General features: G+C 39.7%; 2 protein-coding genes across 3 annotated transcripts in view; one reads left to right on the top strand and one right to left on the bottom strand.

Annotated features, from left to right (window-relative positions):
* Positions 1 to 8939, bottom strand: part of tmem144b (transmembrane protein 144b) — a 14118-nt gene extending 5179 nt beyond the window's left edge. The window contains exons 1-7 of one of the 2 annotated variants that reach the window (XM_058064855.1): positions 8804 to 8939; positions 3914 to 4060; positions 1261 to 1383; positions 1016 to 1115; positions 824 to 904; positions 649 to 727; positions 492 to 571 (exon numbers count right to left, since the gene is read on the bottom strand). In XM_058064855.1, the coding sequence (XP_057920838.1) occupies positions 492 to 571; positions 649 to 727; positions 824 to 904; positions 1016 to 1115; positions 1261 to 1383; positions 3914 to 4025 (575 nt within the window). In that variant the 5' untranslated portion in view covers positions 4026 to 4060; positions 8804 to 8939. Of the gene's footprint in view, positions 1 to 491; positions 572 to 648; positions 728 to 823; positions 905 to 1015; positions 1116 to 1260; positions 1384 to 3913; positions 4061 to 4131; positions 4318 to 8803 lie in introns of those variants that run through there. The other variant, XM_058064854.1, reaches the window with a different exon arrangement.
* gask1b (golgi associated kinase 1B) lies at positions 8180 to 16253 on the top strand. The gene is made up of 4 exons (XM_058064853.1): positions 8180 to 8936; positions 9972 to 10177; positions 14445 to 14671; positions 15912 to 16253. The coding sequence occupies exons 1-4, from the start codon at positions 8234 to 8236 to the stop codon at positions 16117 to 16119; spliced, it is 1344 nt and encodes a 447-aa protein (XP_057920836.1). The 5' UTR covers positions 8180 to 8233; the 3' UTR covers positions 16120 to 16253.
* Positions 16254 to 19736: the final 3483 nt, after the last annotated feature.

The following is a 19736-nucleotide window of genomic DNA, read 5'->3' as shown; positions in this document are numbered from 1 at the left end:
GACCTTCAGGGTAGCCCAAAGATCCGTGCCCGACCTTCAGGGTAGCCCAAAGATCCGTGCCCGACCTTCAGGGTAGCCCAAAGATCCGGGCCCGACCTTCAGGGAGCCAATAGTGCCGGATCTTTTGAGTTAGCCGAGCCAAAGAACGGCTCCTTTAAAATATCCAAAATTCCCCATTACTATACGTCACAAGATTACGCGAGGAGCATTAGGATCACACACTGACACAACTTCAAGAAATGTAAGGTGACTGAAAAGGTTGAAATATTAAATATATTATATTAAATATATATTAAATATTATTATACCAATACTAAAGACGATTCTGTTCATTGATAACACCAAAATGAGACACAGCAGTTTTAAAAGTGTCATGTGAGCCCAATGCGGCCTCTGCCATCTGAAATGATTGTATGCACCCCTTTGGTGGAAAAAGTATGGATACCCCCCCTCAAGCTAAAACCTTGTAAGGCTGAAGTGTGAAGGCTTACACAAAGCGCCTGCTTTTGGGTCCGATGAAGTCGATCCAGAACTCCGAGGACCTCATCCCGTAGCTGTCTGAGCGTGTTCGCTACAACGACAATAAAAAAAAGGGTGACGGAATGAGCTTTTAACAAGTCCAAGTCTGTTGCACGAAGGTATACCAACCATGTCGATGAGTAACGGAGCCGTTTCAGGATTGGGATGCAGCTGCACATCCGCTCTCACAAAGAAAAAGATAAGGCCGCTAGACCGAAGGAAAAAAAAAAAATCATGTTTTAAATCCATTCAAAGTTTCTCCTTCAAAACACCGTTTTCACTGTCGAGCTGGAATTTTTTTTACCTGAGCAGACATAAGGCAGCTCCACAATAATTCAATATGGGCCTGGAAACATCCTCAGCAGCAATCCCAAACCAGCCGAACCTGACAGACCGTGAGGAGCTTCAATAAGCCAGACACTCCAATCATGACGCATGATGTGCATTATCCACTCCAGACAACGGCATGGCTGATTATAAACATGAAAAAACTCACCTTGAAGTGGCCCAGCCAATCAACAAGCTGGAAGACCCCCAAATTAAAATGCCGAGGCCGAGGCCGATGGCTTTAACGATGGGAACGACCGTTATGCTCCCTGCAAATTATACACAAGGACAAAGACATAATAATAATAATAATACTGCTGGCCCCGTAGATGGACCGGGAGGTACTGGATCTCACAAATGAGTCCACCCCTGGTAGCCTCTCTTGAACACGGAGCATCAGGGTTGGTACGGTACCTGTAGCCCAGATGACACCACCAAGCATTGCAAATGGATGGAACTTCGGAGACTCCAGCATCAAATCTCCCACCATGGACGCCACCCATATAGCTGCACAGTTCACCCACTGGAAAAACATGCCTGTCCAAAGAATACTACATCACATACTGTAGCAACGTTTACTCCAAAGTGTGAGCAATCAAACAAAGGGCTTTTGGATGCAGGGTACACATTAGTGTCCCTTAATGGACCATCAGTGTTAAAGTCCACAGGGAATGGAAGGTACAGTAACGCCCCAGTGATGAGAGGCAGACCTGAAGCAGCACAACATTGAAGCATTTTAGCAAAGAATGCATGCCAGGTGTGTCCAATGTGCGGCTCGGGGGCCCGTTTTTGTTTCTTAACCATACATTGGTGTGAAATAGCTGTGCAAATATCTGTACGATGAAGTCCTGCTATGACTCTTTGAAGGAAGAGATTGTTATTTGTGTTGTCCTGAGCTGACCCACATGGCTATGCAGTACATGTTTTGTACTTGTTTTTTACACTCATATACTTGTTTTTGCCCGCTTGTATTTGACAGCTATATAACTTGCTTCGCACACTTTTTGACTTTTCACACTTATACAACTTGTTTTTAACTTGCTTCGGCAAAGGGATAAATATTATTCCCATATCCTGATAACGAACTAGAATGTTGTGAGACATTGAGGTGCCTGAGGCAGAGGACGGAGGTGATGACTCCTCTCCTGCGGAGACAGGCTGGCCACCTGTTTTCGCACGGGCAAGTCTATAAAGCATTTGTTTTCTCAATCCCGGTTAGAGTCTGCTGTGAACTGTGCACCAGTGTCCAGCTTTCGGTTTCCAGATTACTCTACCGGGGTGTTTTGGCTCTCCGCCCTCTGTCAACGGCAAGGTATGCTATTCTGGATCTGAACTGTGCGGATTGGAGTGTTATGTGGGGGCATGGGGGTGACAGCTTGTGTCTAGCATAATAACTCATGATGGGAAATGTTGTGAACTGCTGTGTGTTTTATCATTAAATATCATTAATGTACATACAGTCGTTGTTTGTGGTCATTTCTCTGCTGCGATCTCTCCGAACCTGTAACAAGGTATTTCGTAAAACACTCTTGTTTTTTAAAATATGTGTTTTCGTTTTTTTAAAAAATGTGTTTCCGTTTTTAAAAAAAAATGCTATGACGTTAAAAAATGGTTTGACTCTAAAAATTATGACTCTTAAAAATAAAAATATGATGTAATTATTATGAAAAAATGCTTCAAATATTCTTTTAATATGCTGTGACAAAAACTATGTTGCGACTCTTTAAAATATGCTCAGACTTAGTTCAGACTCTTAAAAAATATATTTATTTTTGATTATTATTATTATTTATATTATATATTATTATAACTATTGATTATTATTATTTTTTTAATATGATGATTTTTTTAATATGCTTTTTAAAAAAATGTGCTGCAACCTGAAAAATATGGTGTCTCTTAGAATGACAAAAAAGTATTTTTAATATGCTATATTAAACTGAAAAATGTATTATTATTGTTTATTTTGTATTATTATTTTATTATTAATTAATATTATTATGTTTTTTTTTAATATGATGATTTTTTTAATATGCTTTTTAAAAAAATGTGCTGCAACCTGAAAAATATGGTGACTCTTAGAATGACAAAAGTATTTTTAATATGCTATATTAAACTGAAAAATGTATTATTGTTTATTTTTATTATTATTTTATTATTAATTATTATTATTGTTTTTTAATATGATGATTTTTTTAATATGCTTTTTAAAAAAATGTGCTGCAACCTGAAAAATATGGTGTCTCTTAGAATGACAAAAAAGTATTTTTAATATGCTATATTAAACTGAAAAAGGTATTATTATTGTTTATTTTGTATTATTATTTTATTATTAATTAATATTATGTTTTTTTTTAATATGATGATTTTTTTAATATGCTTTTTAAAAAAATGTGCTGCAACCTGAAAAATATGGTGACTCTTAGAATGACAAAAGTATTTTTAATATGCTATATTAAACTGAAAAATGTATTGTTTATTTTTATTATTATTTTATTATTAATTATTATTATTGTTTTTTTAATATGATGATTTTTTTAATATGCTTTTTTTTTTAATGTGCTGCAACCTGAAAAATATGGTGACTCTTAGAATGACAAAAAAGTTTTTTTAATATGCTATATTAAACTGAAAAATGTATCAGTATTGTTTATTTTTATTATTATTTTATTATTAATATTTATTTATTTTTAGTTTATTTTAATATTCTATTATTTTTGAATGCTAACATTAAAAAATGCTTTGACTTTATATTAAAGGCTGACTCTTAAAAAATGTCAATAAAAAAATAAACATTTTAAAAATTGGATCTGGGAACACACAACAATGATGATGTTGATATTTTTTCACATATCTTAACCTACATTGGTGTTATTTCATGTATAAAACATAGTCCCCTTGCATTAGATGGAAATAATTTGAATCCCGCTGACGTTTGCAGTAACTAGCAGACTAGAAGCCTGTAAGGTAGCTTCCATAGACAATTTAAACCTACAATGCAAGTACCTGCATCAGCAATGGCCAACTAATTACAAAGGTCCAAGGTCATTAAGCACAAGCCACTCACCATCTCCCGTCTCGATTCTTTTCACAGGAACAAAGTTGCTTCCATACAGCAGCACGGCAGCCACATTGGCAGCGATCCCATACGTGAAACGTGTCATATTGGTGGAGTTCATGCGGAACGTTTCTTCTTTTGTCGCTTCATTCCCACCTTTGGAGGGTTGGAAAGTCACACAAATCACAATTTGATGTCAATGACTGAAACGCCCTCTTTTAACAAACCTTGTATTTGGTTGCCATGGCAGCTGGCAAGCAACAGCGTGATTACGGGGAAAAGACATCTGGCCGAGAGCATGTTAAAATCCGATATGGTTGACAAATCCCCAGGAGGCCGACATGGAGGTGAGCTTCAGTCCTCCACAGGTGCTGTCAATCAGCCAATCGCTGTGCAGATGCTACCACCAGGAGGCTCCACTCTTTCTACTCTTTCAATGGGATGGCATGAGCAGAACATTTCTGTCATATTGATGGGCCTGTTTTTTTTTTTTTACATCAGATCCTTAAAACACATGAGGACTCCTGTCATTGAAAAGGATCTTTGACAAGAATATCCTTAAAAACACTCACAAATCACTCCTGTCATATAGAGGATCTTTGACTAGTCTGTTTTTTTTGTTTGTTTGTTTTTGTGCACAGCATGTCGTTAAAACAGCTGGGCGTTCCGGTCACATACTGTAGAGCAGGGGTGGGCAAACTTCGGCCCGGGGGCCACATGCGGCCCACCAAGCGTTTATATTCGGCCCGCCAGTTGCTTTCTAAGTATTTAGTATTTATAAAAAAAAAAACAACAAAACTGTAAAATTAAATCACATCGTTTTTTAAAGTGGTCTGCTGTTTAAAGTGCTCCTGAAAAAAAGGTACTTTTACAGATAAAATTACACAAATAATTATAGTAAAATTCATTCATTCATTCATTTTCTACCGCTTATCCTCACAAGGGTGACGGGGGCTGCTGGAGCCTATCCCAGCTGTCTTCGGGTGAGAGGCGGGGTACACCCTGGACTGGTGGCCAGCCAATCCCAGGGCACATATAGACAAACAACCATTCACACTCACATTCATACTTATGGACAATTTGGAATTGCCAATTAACCTAGCATGTTTTCTGCTAGGTGCTAACATGCTAGGTGTAGGTGTTCCAATTCTATGTTGCTATGTGGAATCAATGCCTCCAGGAAGAAAGGAAGTTCTGGTAATGCTTAAAATGATGAAAGTACGGCAAATTACTGTAAGTGCAGTGCATGTCATGATGAACGTTATAGCCTGTATAGTATATACAACCTTGTTGGGGGTGTTTTAGTAGCGCATCCCATTACAGGCATTGAGTTGTCTAGTTTTATCTGTTTTTATATCTTTAGAACAAAGCAAAAAGAAAGTCACATCTGTCTCTAGTAAGGATTGTGGATGATGGCCAAAATGTGATGGCCCAAAAGGTGCAGTTTTACTTTAAAAACAGCCCAGTGCTCCTGTCATGGAGAAAATCTTTGACTAGTATTTTTTTTTTTTGCACCACTTGCAGCAGTTTTTTTTCACTTGAATAAACACTTGAGGAATTCTGTCATAAGGGATCTTTGACTTGTTTGTTGTTGTTGTTTTGTTTTGTTTTTTGCAGTAGCAGCAGGTTCTTTAAAACACCCCAGGGCTCCTGTCATATTGATGATCTTTGATGCTTTTTCAGAGTGTCTTTGACTAGTATTTGTTTTTCAACATGTGCTTAAAAACATGCAACCATTCATGTTATATAGAATCTTTCTTTGACTACCTTTTTTTTTGCGGCAGCAGCAGCAGCTCCTTAAAACACCCCCTCGTTCCTGTCATATTAAGCATATACAGCTCATTAAAAACAGCAGGGGACGCCTGTCATCTTTGCCTAGTGTTCTTTTGTCTTCATTTTTGATTTTCTTTATTATGTAAGTCATTTGGTGATCGTTTGGCAAAGCCTTGCATTGACCTTTCATACAAACTAGTGAACCTCCCCCGCAGCGTTCCGCCAAAGTTCCCACACACGGAATAATTTAGATGAATAATCCTGATGTGGAGGATGAATTGATATTGCCTCCAGGCATGGTACAGTGCTTCTATTTTTAAACATGTTTACGTTCAGCCGAGGAAATCCTGCAAATGTGCTGATGGATTCTTTCCTCCCTGCAAAACAACAGACAACAAATGGCTGTTGAACGTGCTTCCTGCCTCGGATGGACAACCATCTTGTTAACGAATTAAACATAAATACGTTAAATGTACACACCAGCAGATGTCGCCTGGCTACAAGGTACAGTATGCTTTTGAATTTAGTACAACTGTTGCTTGTACTTTCACCTTTCAATACTTGGTTGAACTGAAATCAAATGAAGTTCCTTTTAATTCCAAATTAATTATTTGTACAAGAAAAAATGTCAATTATAGGAACAGACATTGAACTCAGCAAAATGAAATGCCACGTTAATGAAATACAACGCCTCGTTCCTCATTAACTGAGACGAAATGAAAATTGTAATTAAGGAAATGAAAATTGCTCTTGAAGGTTAATTACATTCATGAATCTTCTTGGGAACAATCTGAGCGTTTAGTAGTAGCGGTTGTATTGTTAATTGTTTACTTGGCCTATTAATCTTTTTGGATGTTTACATACTGTAGCAACAAACACGAGCAATAGCCATCAATGTGTAATATTACACCACTACAGTATAATACAGTAAACCTCGGATATATCGGATTCAATTGTTCCCACTGGTTTTGTCCGATATAAGCAAAATCCGTTATATGCGTATACCGGAAAATGTCCGTTTTACGCATATATCGGATTTATATCCGGTATATGCGTAAATCGGATTTTATCCGTTATAAAAAGGCACTTCCTTGACTATGTTTCCAATGTACCTGGACTGGGCAATGAAAAGAGATGTAAGGTAATGAGAATTTAACTTTATTGGACTCTGAGCATAACAAATTGTTAATTAAGCTAGGCCCTGGCAACGCTGCAAATGACGTCGTATAGCGGCCTATCACGATTCAGCGAATCGGAGCGCCACGATGCGGCCATCCGATATATGTGAGGGAAATTTAATGGAAATGCATTGGAACGGGACTGGAGATTTTGTCCGAAATAGACGAAATCCGTTATAAAAAATCCGATATATGCAATGAATTTTTATTGGAAATGCATTACAGAAAAATCGGTTCTTTTTTATCTGTCCGTTGTGAGCGAATTTCCGATATATCCTAGTCCGATATATCCGAGGTTTACTGTAGTAATAGTATGAGACGTGGAATAAAAAGAAGAATAAAAGGCGATCTTCAGATAAGTAAACATCACGTTTCAAGAATAGAGTCGCAAAATTAGACGTAAAAACATTTTAATTCGGGATGTCCGATGACAAAAACCGATATTGTCCAAGTCTCAATTTCTTATTCCAATATCAGCCAATACTGATATGTATAACATGACATACAGTATGTGTTGAATATTGACATGATACAAAAAAATTGTCTGATACTGATATCAACCAATATCGCATTTCTATGCTGATATCGGGCAGATAATTATCATCATCCCTATATCATTTTTATATTTCATAAGAACCGTTACTATGCTACACGAATAAAAGCCGATATCACAACAAAAAGTGTGTAACATGACATCACAGAGAAGCAGCAATCGCGGGGGTGCTGGAGCCTATCCCAGCTGTCTTCAGAAAAGAGGCAATGTACACCCTGGACTGGTGGCCAGCCAATCACAGGGCACATATAGACAAACAACCATTCACACTCACATTCATACCTATGGACAAATTGGAGTCGCTAATTAACCTAGCATGTTTTTGGAATGTGGGAGGAAACCGGAATACCCGGAGAAAACCCACATGTAAAATTTTTTATTTATTTTTCCGAAAATAAGAATCATAATAATGACATCATTAAGAGTCTTTGTTTTCAGAAGTAACTACAATACGTTAAAAAATGAATCACAATATTATGAAAATATTATGAAAGCCTTAATATTACCAGAAAAGGGTAATGTAATGAAAAGTAAAATATATATACGTGTATATATATATGTATGTGTGCTGTGTATACACAGTATGAATATTTATGTATTTTTTGTAGCTTTGCTCAGACTACAAGTCGTTTCCACAGTCCAGTCCACATGCCCATATGTCATGTTCCTGGTACCAAAAGGCAGACTGGGAGGGGATAAAGTCCCGTCTGGTCCATGTGGGTCAAGAGCAACTTTTTCCAGTGCGCAGTTGCATCCTGTCAAAAGAAAGAGCCCCATCCCAAAGCAGCCTCAGTTTGGATCTCACCCACCATGCCCAGAACATAAATGGGTCTAATGTGTCGCTTCCACTGGCTGTCACGGTTCTGGTTCCGGAGGTTCTCGCTTCCAAAAAGGACTTTACTGGTTGCACTCGCATGTGTCGTGTATTTATGTTTTGCCATGTCCGACGTGGACTTTCCTCTGCAGAACCGGACTGGAGAAAAACTAGGTGCGAGGAGTGTTCGGCCCAAGGAGGACGTATTGGTTCCGACCCGTTCCAATGTGGTTTACATCACTCTTAAATCTAAGCGCCTTAAACCCGCCAACATTCGAGGAACAATCCGACCCAAATTGAGGAGCAAAGCGAGAAGAATTACGCACGAACATCAGGAGTCCACAAACGGGAAACGTCCCCATGCACAACGGGATTCGAACCAGCCGGATTTTAGATCAAAAAGAGCGGACTCTCCTGAGAGTTCGATCCGGATCTACAGCAGGACAGCCCCGCCGTGGCTCAGCGCGCAAGACGTGGCCACCATGCGCGTTCTCGCCGGTGCCAAAGTTGTGCGCGTCCATGGGAATACCACCTCAAGACCTCTATTGATCTTGGGGGAGGAGTCGCAGAACAGGACTCACCTGTGCCGAGGACCGTGCGGGATCGTCCATGCTCCGGTGGACTCGGTGGAGGTGTTCGCCTTCCATTTGGACCGAGTTCTCGGACTTAACAGGACTTTACCGGCTGTGAGCAGGAAGCTGGACTTCTTACACGGTGGGTCACGTGGGTCCATTTAGTTAGAAATATTCACAGTGTTACATATTCATTCTTTCTTTGAAGTATTTTAACGGAGACTTGCCAAAATGCGCACTTATTGGACTAATAAACATTAGCGCCCCTAGTGGTGACAAGGAAAAATACTTTTTTTTTTTACTATAATTGCGTGATATTGCAACTTGATGTATTGATCCGATCCCATGTCAATACAGAATGAATTAGTTTGGGGTAGTTATGTGGATTGATAGGTTGGTGGGGAGTGTTGGAGCCTATCCCAGCTGGACTGGTGGCCAGCCAATCACAGGGCACATATAGACAAACAACCATTCACACTCACATTTTGGAGTCGCTAATTAACCTAGCATGTTTTTGGAATGTGGGAGGAAACCAGAGTGCCCGGAAAAAACCCACACATGCACGGGGAGAACATGCAAACTCCACACAGAGATGGCCGAGGGTGGGATTGAACTCTGGTTTTCTAGCTGTGAGGTCTGCGTGCTAACCACTCTACACCGTGCAGCCTAATTGTAAAACTATATTATGAAAATATATGTAACATATTCATCCATCTATTGTCTACAGCTTATCCTCACTAGGGTCTCGAGGGTATGCTGGAGCCTATCCCAGCCATCTTCAGGCAAGAGGCAGGGTCCACCCTGGACTGGTGGCCAGCCAATCACAGGCCACACAGACAAAGAGAACATGCAAACTCCACACAGAGGTGGCCGAGGGTGGAATTGAACTCGAGTCTCCTAGCTGTGTGGCCTGCGTACTAACCACTCATCACCGTGCAGCCGGTCGCACCTCTACATAAAATATTTAAAATTAATTACAGCACATCAGTAATGTAAAACTACTGGGAATATGCAAACTCCACACAGAGATGGCCGAGGGTGGAATTGAGCTCGGGTTTTCTAGCTGTGTTGCCTGCGTGTTCACCACTCCACCACCTTGCAGCTTTATTGTTCAAAACCCCAATATTGAAGTTCTTTGGTCTTATTCTCTATTGTCTTATCTGTCCTTGGTCTACAGATGGCCAGCCCAGTCCAGTAGTGTCTTGGGAACCCTATCTCTACCCAGATGACGACTCCGCTGTAAGGTTAACGTGGGGCGACTACCAAAGGTCACTAAAGCAGAGGTGCTGGGTGAAGAACGTCGCTCCAAAGCCAGCATCCAGCTGCTCCACCATCCATCACTACGAATGGAGCAAAGTGGCGCTGTTTGATTTCCTATTACAGGTAAAAAAATATGTTTTTGAAAAGGTGAAAATAAATAAATAGCGCTTATATCTGCTAAGTGACTTCACTTTTAGCCTTCCTAAATCCATGCCAGAGAACATGTTTCCATTTGGGAGCAGAACTATATTCCAACAGCTGTTTTCACTGATAAAAACAAGTGAAATACTCTCAGAGGAAACATCTTTTTGGCTGAAGAGACGCGTTATTTCCTGTGTGGGAGACCTGAATCACCCACAGTCAGGATAGGATTCTGGCAATGCAGCCAAGAAAGGGAGGGGGTCAGAGTGTTATTGCATTCCAATGAAAATGCCAACAATCGGCGATAACGTCTGGGGTTGACTTTTCAGACTTTGTTCGCAGTATCCCTGAACTATGAGTCCATCTTTTTTAAAATTTTAAAAGTGATCTATCTTTGGCAGATCAACTTCTTTTTCATGTTTTTTTTTCAAAGGTCAAAGGTGGCATCAGTTGGGTTTCATCATATCTTCAAACATGCTAATATCTGAAATAGAAGCTGGGACTTTGTAGATTTCCAACCCATTTGACCGAAAATCAAAATTAGCATAAAATGTCAAGCAAAAAACATGTGTTAGATTTCTAACATCACTTTGTTTGGCCGTCGGACAAAGCTGTCTTCGGGCGAGAGGCGGGGTACACCCTGGACTGGTCACCAGCCAATCACAGGGCACATATAGACAAACAACATTCACACTAACATTCATACTTATGGACTATTTGGAGTCGCCAATTAACCTAGAATGTTTATTAAATACGTTATTAGAGGGGTTTTTTTAGAGGTCTTCATAGTCGAAATGGTTAGGCCCCAAGGACTTGCAGTATATTGTTAGCTAGCTTAACCTTTTTTTTGTTCGAATGCACAGAAAAGGGAAATAAATGTATTGGTTTCACATGATGATTGTGGGTGATGGGCAATATTCCCCAATAAGTGCAGTTTTCTGCTTAATGAGCACACTGGGATGGGAATGTGGATGAGGTCCATTCAGGGCCTTAAACAATCAAATTTTAAAAATATATTACATATATTTATATATAATATAATAAAGCAGGAACCAGTGCCGAGAGGCGAGAATTGGGGATGTGTGTTTTAAAGCAAGTATAAACCGATATCGATACCGTGCTTTTTCACTGATACCGATCGGTGGCCGATCATGGGAGCACCGCTTCTACCGCTTATCCTCACGAGGTTCACAGGGGGTGCTGGAGCCTATCCCAGCTGTCTTTGGGCGAGAGGCGGGGTACACCCTGGACTGGTGGCCAGCCAATCACAGGGCACATATAGACAAACAACCATTCACACTCACATTCATACCTATGGACAATTTGGAGTCGCTAATTAACCTAGCATGTTTTTGGAATGTGGGAGGAACCCGGAGTACCCGGAGAAAACCCACGCATGCACGGGGAGAACATGCAAACTCCACACAGAGATGGCCGAGGGTGGAATTGAACCTGGGTCTTCTAGCTGTGAGGTCTGCGCGCTAACCACTCGATTGCCGTGCAGCCCAATTGTTATTTTCATTAATCTTAATTATTATTGTTGTGGGAATTGTTTTTAATGTGTGAACATACTGTAGTTTATTGTCGTGATGAAAATGATATCGCAATTACAGTGAAGAAAATAAGTATTTGAACACCCTGCTATTTTGCTATTTCTCCCACTTAGAAATCATGGAGGGGTCTGAAATTTTCATCGTAGGTGCATGTCCACTGTGAGAGAGATAAACTAAAAAGAAAAATCCAGAAATCACAATGCATGATTTTTTTTAACAATTTATTTGTGTGATACAGCTGCAAATAAGTATTTGAACACCTGAGAAAATGAATGTTAATATTTGGTACAGTAGCCTTTGTTTGCTATTACAGAGGTCAAACGTTTCCTGTAGTTTTTCACCAGGTTTGCACACACTGCAGGAGGGATCTTGGCCCACTCCTCCACACAGATCTTCTCTAGATCAGTCAGGTTTCTGGGCTGTCGCTGAGAAACACGGAGTTTGAGCTCCCTCCAAAGATTTTCGATTGGGTTCAGGTCTGGAGACTGGCTGGGCCATGCTAGAACCTTGATATGCTTCTTACGGAGCCACTCCTTGGTTTTCCTGGCTGTGTGCTTCGGGTCGTTGTCGTGTTGGAAGACCCAGCCACGACCCATCTTCAATGCTCTGACAGAGGGAAGGAGGTTGTTCCCCAAAATCTCACAATACACGGCCCCAGTCATCCTCTCTTTAATGCAGTGCACTCGTCCTGTCCCATGTGCAGAAAAACACCCCCAAAGCATGATGCTACCACCCCCATGCTTCACAGTAGGGATGGTGTTCTTCGGATTGTACTCTTCATTCTTCTTCCTCCAAACACGCTTATTGGAATGATGACCAAAAAGTTCTATTTTGGTCTCATCTGACCATAAAACTTTCTCCCATGACTCCTCTGTATCATCCAAATGGTCATATGCAAACTTAAGACGGGCCTTGACATGTGCTGGTTTAAGCAGGGGAACCTTTCGTGCCATGCATGATTTCACATCATGACGTCTTAGTGTATTACCTACAGTAACCTTGGAAACGGTGGTCCCAGCTCTTTTCAGGTCATTGACCAAGTCCTGTCGTGTAGTTCTGGGCTGATTCCTCACCTTTCTTAGAATCATTGAGACCCCACGAGGTGATATCTTGCATGGGGCTCCACTCCGATTGAGATTGACCGTCATGTTTAGCTTCTTCCATTTTCTAATGATAGCTCCAACAGTGGACCTTTTTTCACCAAGCTGCTTGGTAATTGCTCCGTAGCCCTTTCCAGCCTTGTGGAGGTGTACAATTTTGTCTCTGGTGTCTTTGGACAGCTCTTTGGTCTTCGCCATGTTACAAGTTAAAGTCTTACTGATTGTATGGGGTGGACAGGTGTCTTTATGCAGCTAACGACCTCAAACAGGTGCATCTGATTCAGGATGATACATGGAGTGCAGGTGGACTTCTAATGGGCAGACTAACAGGTCTTTCAGGGTCAGAATTCTAGATGATACACAGGTGTTCAAATACTTATTTGCAGCTGTATCACACAAATAAATTGTTAAAAAATCATGCATTGTGATTTCTGGATTTTTCTTTTTAGTTTATCTCTCTCACAGTGGACATGCACCTACGATGAAAATTTCAGACCCCTCCATGATTTCTAAGTGGGAGAAATAGCAAAATAGCAGGGTGTTCAAATACTTATTTTCTTCACTGTAAGTTTCAGTACTACAAGTCACAATAACGTTAATACCTTAGAAAAGTCATCATTTTATGATTAAAAAAATTATCTTATGTGAAAATAGTTTGTGACTGCTCCAAAAATAAAGTCTGATTGGAACAAAAACACTTGTGATGTATTTGTATATGTATATTTATGAGAAATAGTGAAAAAAAAATTGAATTACTATTTTTTATTACTTAATCTCAATATTATAAGATGTTGGGTGTTGTTGACAATACGTTAAAAAAATCTTATGAGAAAAAAAATTGTTTTGATAATAATGGAAAAAACTTCCAATATTATGTAAAAATTAAGTTATATTAAAAAGTTATTTATTTTACCTGGAGAAAACCCACGCATGCACGGGGAGAACAAGCAAACTCCACACAGAGATGGCCGAGGGTGGAATTGAACCCGGGTCTCCTCGCTGTGAGGTCTGCACACTAACCACATGACCACCGTGCAGCCCGATGTGGCAAACTGGCAGGCAAAATCCGGGCAAACTGTCCTGCAAAACAATAGGTCATTCGACCTGCCTGGTCCTAACATATCTCCCCCAAATACTGCCTCATTCCATGGAAAGAATGGCCAGCCATGCAGGTGAACGACAAATATGGAGACTCCACACTTTTGGATGAAAGCTGAAACGCCTTCAACAGCCAGGAAGAGTTCAGCTGCCTCAATTCAACCTTGTGAATGTTATTGTAAATATATTTTTTTCCAATTCATACAAGGTTGCCGTATCTTGTTATTATTGGTGATGAAATATTGCTGGAACTTTTCAAATCCTCCGTCAATCAAATGTTGCAGGGTGTCTCTGAGTTCAGAGGCTATCAGGGAGAAAAAACCTGTTCAGGTCGATATGAGCGAGGATGTTGCTTGATTTAGCCCGTCTGTGCAATCATGCTGTTATCTCATGAAATGACCAAACCACAGTTGATTCAAGAAAGCCCTGATTGCGTTATCTTCCCCACACAGTGACGATGCAGGAAGCTACAGTACATATATTTTATATCTTATCCAGATTCACAACCGGTTGGATCCGAGCTGTTGCGGCTTCAGACCCCGGCAGCAGGACGCGTGCTACAAATCTGGCCGGCATCTTGAATGTGCGGACCATGACGGGATTCAACTTGCAAACATCGCGCACAAAGGACGGGACCCCCGGCATCTGGTCCTCACCGTCAATAAGGGATACTTTGACCGCAACGAGGACAACCTGGACTTCAGGCTGCTGGAAGGAATCAAGGAGTAAGTGGACTCCTTCAGTATTAGTGTTTGGGCGGTAATGATGGAATGATGTAGATTTGCATAAGTGGTTATGGTGCATTTGCAAAAAGTGAGGACAAAAATCATTTTTTTGCCTGCGTGTGATGGGCGAGGGGACCACGGCAGCACCCGCTGCTCATTGAGAAGAGCAGTACCAGCTTTTATGTAAGAGCTGCCAAAAACTAGGAATCACTAGAGGGGTCTGATTGCAGACCCGGTGAGCTATAATGTATTTATAAGCAAGGACAAACAAAATCTATACGTGGCGGACCACCACAAATAAATGAATGTATGGGAAACAGTGCAGTGATGCTTCCCATAATGTAAATCAAATCATTATGAACAGGCACGCTAGCATCTACTGTAAGCCTTGCTTTGCGCCCTTGATGCTAATTCTCTACAACTCTAAATCGATAAGAATCAGCTTCTTATCGATTTATTAGTTTTGGTTTGTCAGCATGCCGGCATTTGCTGATTGGCGACTATTAGCATCGAATCCAGACACATTTTCGTCAAATAATAATATAATGTGAGATATATTTAATGTTCTGTATCGAGGTGTGGAATGTTTTCAACAAATGCATTAAACCATATTTCCCATAGGAAATAATGTGAATAGAAATAATCAGTTCCAGGGTCAAACTGTCACGTTGATAAAGCCAGGTGGATTAAACAATTCCAAAGCACACCTTTGGTAATGGTAATGGTAATGGTTTTATTTCATTTGAACATGCATCAGATTACACTTGAATGCATCCCATAATCCGTTCACAGTTCCACATGTCCAAAAGGAGTAGGAAGAAGCAAAACTTATTAAATTTATCCTACCCCTCGAGCTGGTACTTTTACAATAACAATAATAGTACTTTTCCTGCTTTCCAAATATAGTTTAATCTTTTTTTTTTTTTTTTACATTTTTTTGTCACATACCGAAGTACGGGGTGAAATTACCATACAATGACATAATGGGTACCATAATGGGTACCATAGTAAGTCCATAATATATATATTATGGACTTGGTTCATTCTTTTTCTCTAATTTTGTAAACATTCAAGCTTGTGGGTCCTTTTCTGTCATTGCACAAAGCAAGGTTCATAAAATCATGCTTGGTTGAGAAACACCATCAACCAGGTCCTCGCTCTGGTCCAACGTCAGTTACCTGTCTCTACACAACAATTCCCACAGTGTATGACTTCCTCTATGTGGACTGGTCCTCACCAGGCTTCCCGAGCAGTCCGTGTCGTTGCTGAGGAGCGGGAGGCTGAGGGAGAAACTCCTGCAGTCGCTCTTCATGGACCAGACCTACTGGGAGAGCCGGGGCGGCCGGCCGGGCATCGACAAACTGATTGATGTCATCGAGAAACGAGCCAAGGTCCTTCTCACGTACGCCAACGCGCACGGCATCAAGGTGGTGCCCATGAGCGAGTGATGGGATGGTAACTGGGACAGTTACCAGAAACTGTATGACAGCAGCATCAATTTTCTTCATTTTTGGCTTTATTACAGTATTTTCTTAGTGGAATAAATATGTTGACAGAAGTATTTATAATAAACAACACTTTTTTATTTACTTTATACTTTTTTATAAAAATAAAATATTTAAAAACATTTATAAAATATTATATATATATTAAATTATTATTATATATAAAAAAATATATATATTATATATAAAAAATATTTTTACTTTTTTTAATGAGCGCTTTTAAGTGCAACCTTTCATTGATTTGTACTAATAAATTATGCAGAATATATTGGAACTCATGACATTACGGCAGGTGTGCATAATAAAGTGGCCGGTGAGTCTATAAGATGTTGTGTATTTATTTATTTTTAGACTTAATATTTAATTAATGAATAAAATTCAGTCCAATCGTGTTGTATAATGTACTGAAGACGATACGTGATGTGCTATACGCTCACATGAAGCAGGTGGTCACAGATGAGGCGACATCTGCTTTGTGTGCTCTGCAGTCCAAAGGGGCTTTACGGGTTATTTTCTTCATTCGCTCCGCTGTTATTTTAACCCCGGTGCACCCGCATTATCGGGCCAGCAGGGTCCCAGCCTGTGTGTGTTTGTCTTTGACATCCACCCCCATCTCCAAACTCTATAGTTCCCATAATGGTCTGTAGCATAGCGTTGTACATCCAATGCGTACATTCCATATGGGCATACACTCACTGAGGCATGCCTGTACAATGCTCAGTTTAGTTTAGAGGTACAGTATACATTTAGCAATGTTTATAAGTATTTTTGTTATGATGGTTGTAGCTCATATCATGTTTCTAATGTTTTGGTGGCCTTATTCTCCTTTAAGGACAGACCTGCCATATAATTGGCCATGATTGAACATTAAGGCACGTGAAGACGGGTCTTGTTGGCCTCCCTCATGCTGATTGTCCCCAGATGGAACAAGGCCACTCTCAGTTTTGGATGACCTTTTCACTTTTATGTTTGAATTTGTTGCTATTGTCTAGTCTTGTAAAGGAGGGAAAACATGGTAATGGTAATGGTTTTATTTTATTTGAACATGCATCAGATTACAATTGAATGCATCCCATAATCGGTTCATAGTTCCACATGTCCAAAAGGAGTAGGAAGAAGCAAAGCTTATTAAATCCTACCCCTCCATCTGGTACTTTTACAATCAGTAACTGTCAAATTTGTTCACTTCCTGCTTTCCTAATATTATTTTATTTTATTTTTGTCATAATTTTAATTTTAATTTTAATTTTAATTTTAATTTTAATTTTAATTTTAATTTTAATTTTAATTTTAATTTTAATTTTAATTTTAATTTTAATTTTAATTTTAATTTTAATTTTAATTTTAATTTTAATTTTAAGTCAAGTAAGTGTCAATATAGTGATATGTATAGCAAATTAATAATTGGTTATTTTTAGCTTTATGCATGATTTTAGCTGTTTGAAGATTACTATATCAGCAAGTTTAAGTATTTGTGATTTTTATTTTTATAGTTTTAGCCTTAGGGAAATATTTTAGGATGTGCCTTTGTGGTGATGGAATTTTGGGGGTTAATTAATCTCCTCCCTGACATGTTCAGTCTATGCGTGCTCATCTTGCCCCGCATATTGTCCATCATATAACTTTTCTTTGCCTTTCCCACGCTTCTGGCATATTCCACTCAGAGCTTCATCAGAGCAGATTCAGCTCTCGTTATCCGGGAAGATAGGATGATTCTTTTTCTCCCATTGGAGGCATACACCTCGCTGAGCACGGTGAATTATTTGCTATACCCTTTGAATTGCCCCTATTGAAGATGAGCAAAGAACCTAAAATAACAGGAGCTTTGTGATATTCCACATCAAAATGTGGTCATGCACTAGCTGAGCGCTTGGGCTTGGGCCTCCTGGGAGTTTGGATGGTTGATTTTGTCGGATGTCTGTTACCAAATAGCATAACTTCTGGCAGTGTTTTTATATGATGCTAGGCCACTGATGGTTGCTTGTTTTTAAAACGCCTTAAACCACAACAGCAAAAGTTATTCTTTATCGCATTCCCAACCAAACAACACTCGTCACTTGTTGCTAGGCAGAGTTTGTCGGGCACCAATATATAAGCCCCCATTTTTTTTATGTCATGACAGTCACCTTTGTCGCCTAAAACCACAACAACCAAAAAGATTCATTGTAATCTTCCCAATTCAAAATGTGTTTTACTTGTTGCTAGGCAGAATTTGTGGGGCACCATAATTTTTGCCCCAAACTCATAAAAAAACATCCAATGGCAGCTATACTCATGATGCTTTTTGAATTATTTTCACTTGTTTACACAGCCACTTGTTACCAGGCAGAATTTGTGGGGCAACATGCTTTGTGCCCCCAAGCCCATTTAAAACAAACATTCCATGGTTGTGTTAATTGTTTTTGCTGCCACTTTTGGCTCAGCATAATTTGTGGGGCACAATCATTTCTGCCCCAGAAACTAATTTTTAAAATACTGTATGGCCGTTGAACTGACAGTGCTATGCTATTTTAAATTAATTTCCTGGTCTAGTCTGTTGTTTACACAGCCACTTGTTGCTAGGGAGAATACGGTATATGGGGCACCATCATTTGTGCCCCATGTGCTATTTTGAATTTTCCCTGATCCTGTCACTTATTTATGCAGCCTTTTGTTGCTAGGCAGACTTTGTTGGCCACGCTCATTTGAGTCTCTCTTGTCCTGTTAATGTCTCTTATTTAAGGAGCCTCTTGTTGCTAGGCAGAATTTGTGGGGCCCTGTACTTAGTGGCAAAAGGACAGGAAGAGTTAGCAGGAGCAAATCTCCAAGAAGTTTATTTTCAAAGTTTAATACTCCGATTGAATATCAACTCGGTAAGAATTTTTTTTTTCTAGCTAGCACCATCTGCATGCTGCCCTTGCACAATCGAGAAAAGCCTCAGATAAAAAATGACTGATCATTGTGCTGTGGGAAGATTACATTCTGGTTTTTATGGAGGTTTACTTTATCTTAGAAGAAAAGTGTGTGCATACTCATCTTTGATGAATGAGCAGAGCATCAGAGATCATCTTCCTGCATGCTTCACAACACTCGGATGGTCACTTGCTGAACACTCATCCATCACATGTCTTCCCAGACACAGGAAAATTATGTCGTTTAAACTTGACTAAAAGAATCTGTAATATAATCCCCCGATTCCTCATTTTTCACCGCCTTGATGATTTATTGGACGGTAGCTCGGAGAGAGATATTGTGCAGATGTGGCTCATGACGGAATCTTTGTGTCGACGTGCTTGGTGTGAAAATAACACCTTGCACCGTATTGCTCAGTTGCAATCAAAAACAAACTCTTGGAAAACCGTATGTGTGAAACACAAGAAGTCGCTTGTGGAGAATTGATACACCGGGAAACTTTGTGTGCACAAAACCCAACTCCAAAAGTCAGCATTTTTTTGTATAGCCAAAAAAATGCATGATTTTGTTGATAATGAAGGTATTTGCTCAATTTTGCTAGCTAAAGATAAAAGCTAAAACAAACATATAGTCTCACAAATAGAGACAAAAGATACTTATACACGCAC

Source organism: Doryrhamphus excisus, chromosome 2, assembly GCF_030265055.1.
Source record: "Doryrhamphus excisus isolate RoL2022-K1 chromosome 2, RoL_Dexc_1.0, whole genome shotgun sequence".
NCBI classification, from domain to species: Eukaryota; Metazoa; Chordata; class Actinopteri; order Syngnathiformes; family Syngnathidae; genus Doryrhamphus; species Doryrhamphus excisus.
Note: the sequence above shows the minus strand (reverse complement) of the source record. Positions and strands in the feature narration are given on the sequence as shown.

Coding starts and splice junctions, on each gene's coding strand:
- gask1b (XM_058064853.1), top strand. CDS start 8,234: ATGGGTCTAATGTGTCGCTTCCACTGGCTGTCACGGTTCTGGTTCCGG. Junction 8,937..9,971: donor GAAGCTGGACTTCTTACACG/GTGGGTCACGTG, acceptor CTTGGTCTACAG/ATGGCCAGCCCAGTCCAGTA. Junction 14,672..15,911: donor CTGCTGGAAGGAATCAAGGA/GTAAGTGGACTC, acceptor GGTCCTCACCAG/GCTTCCCGAGCAGTCCGTGT.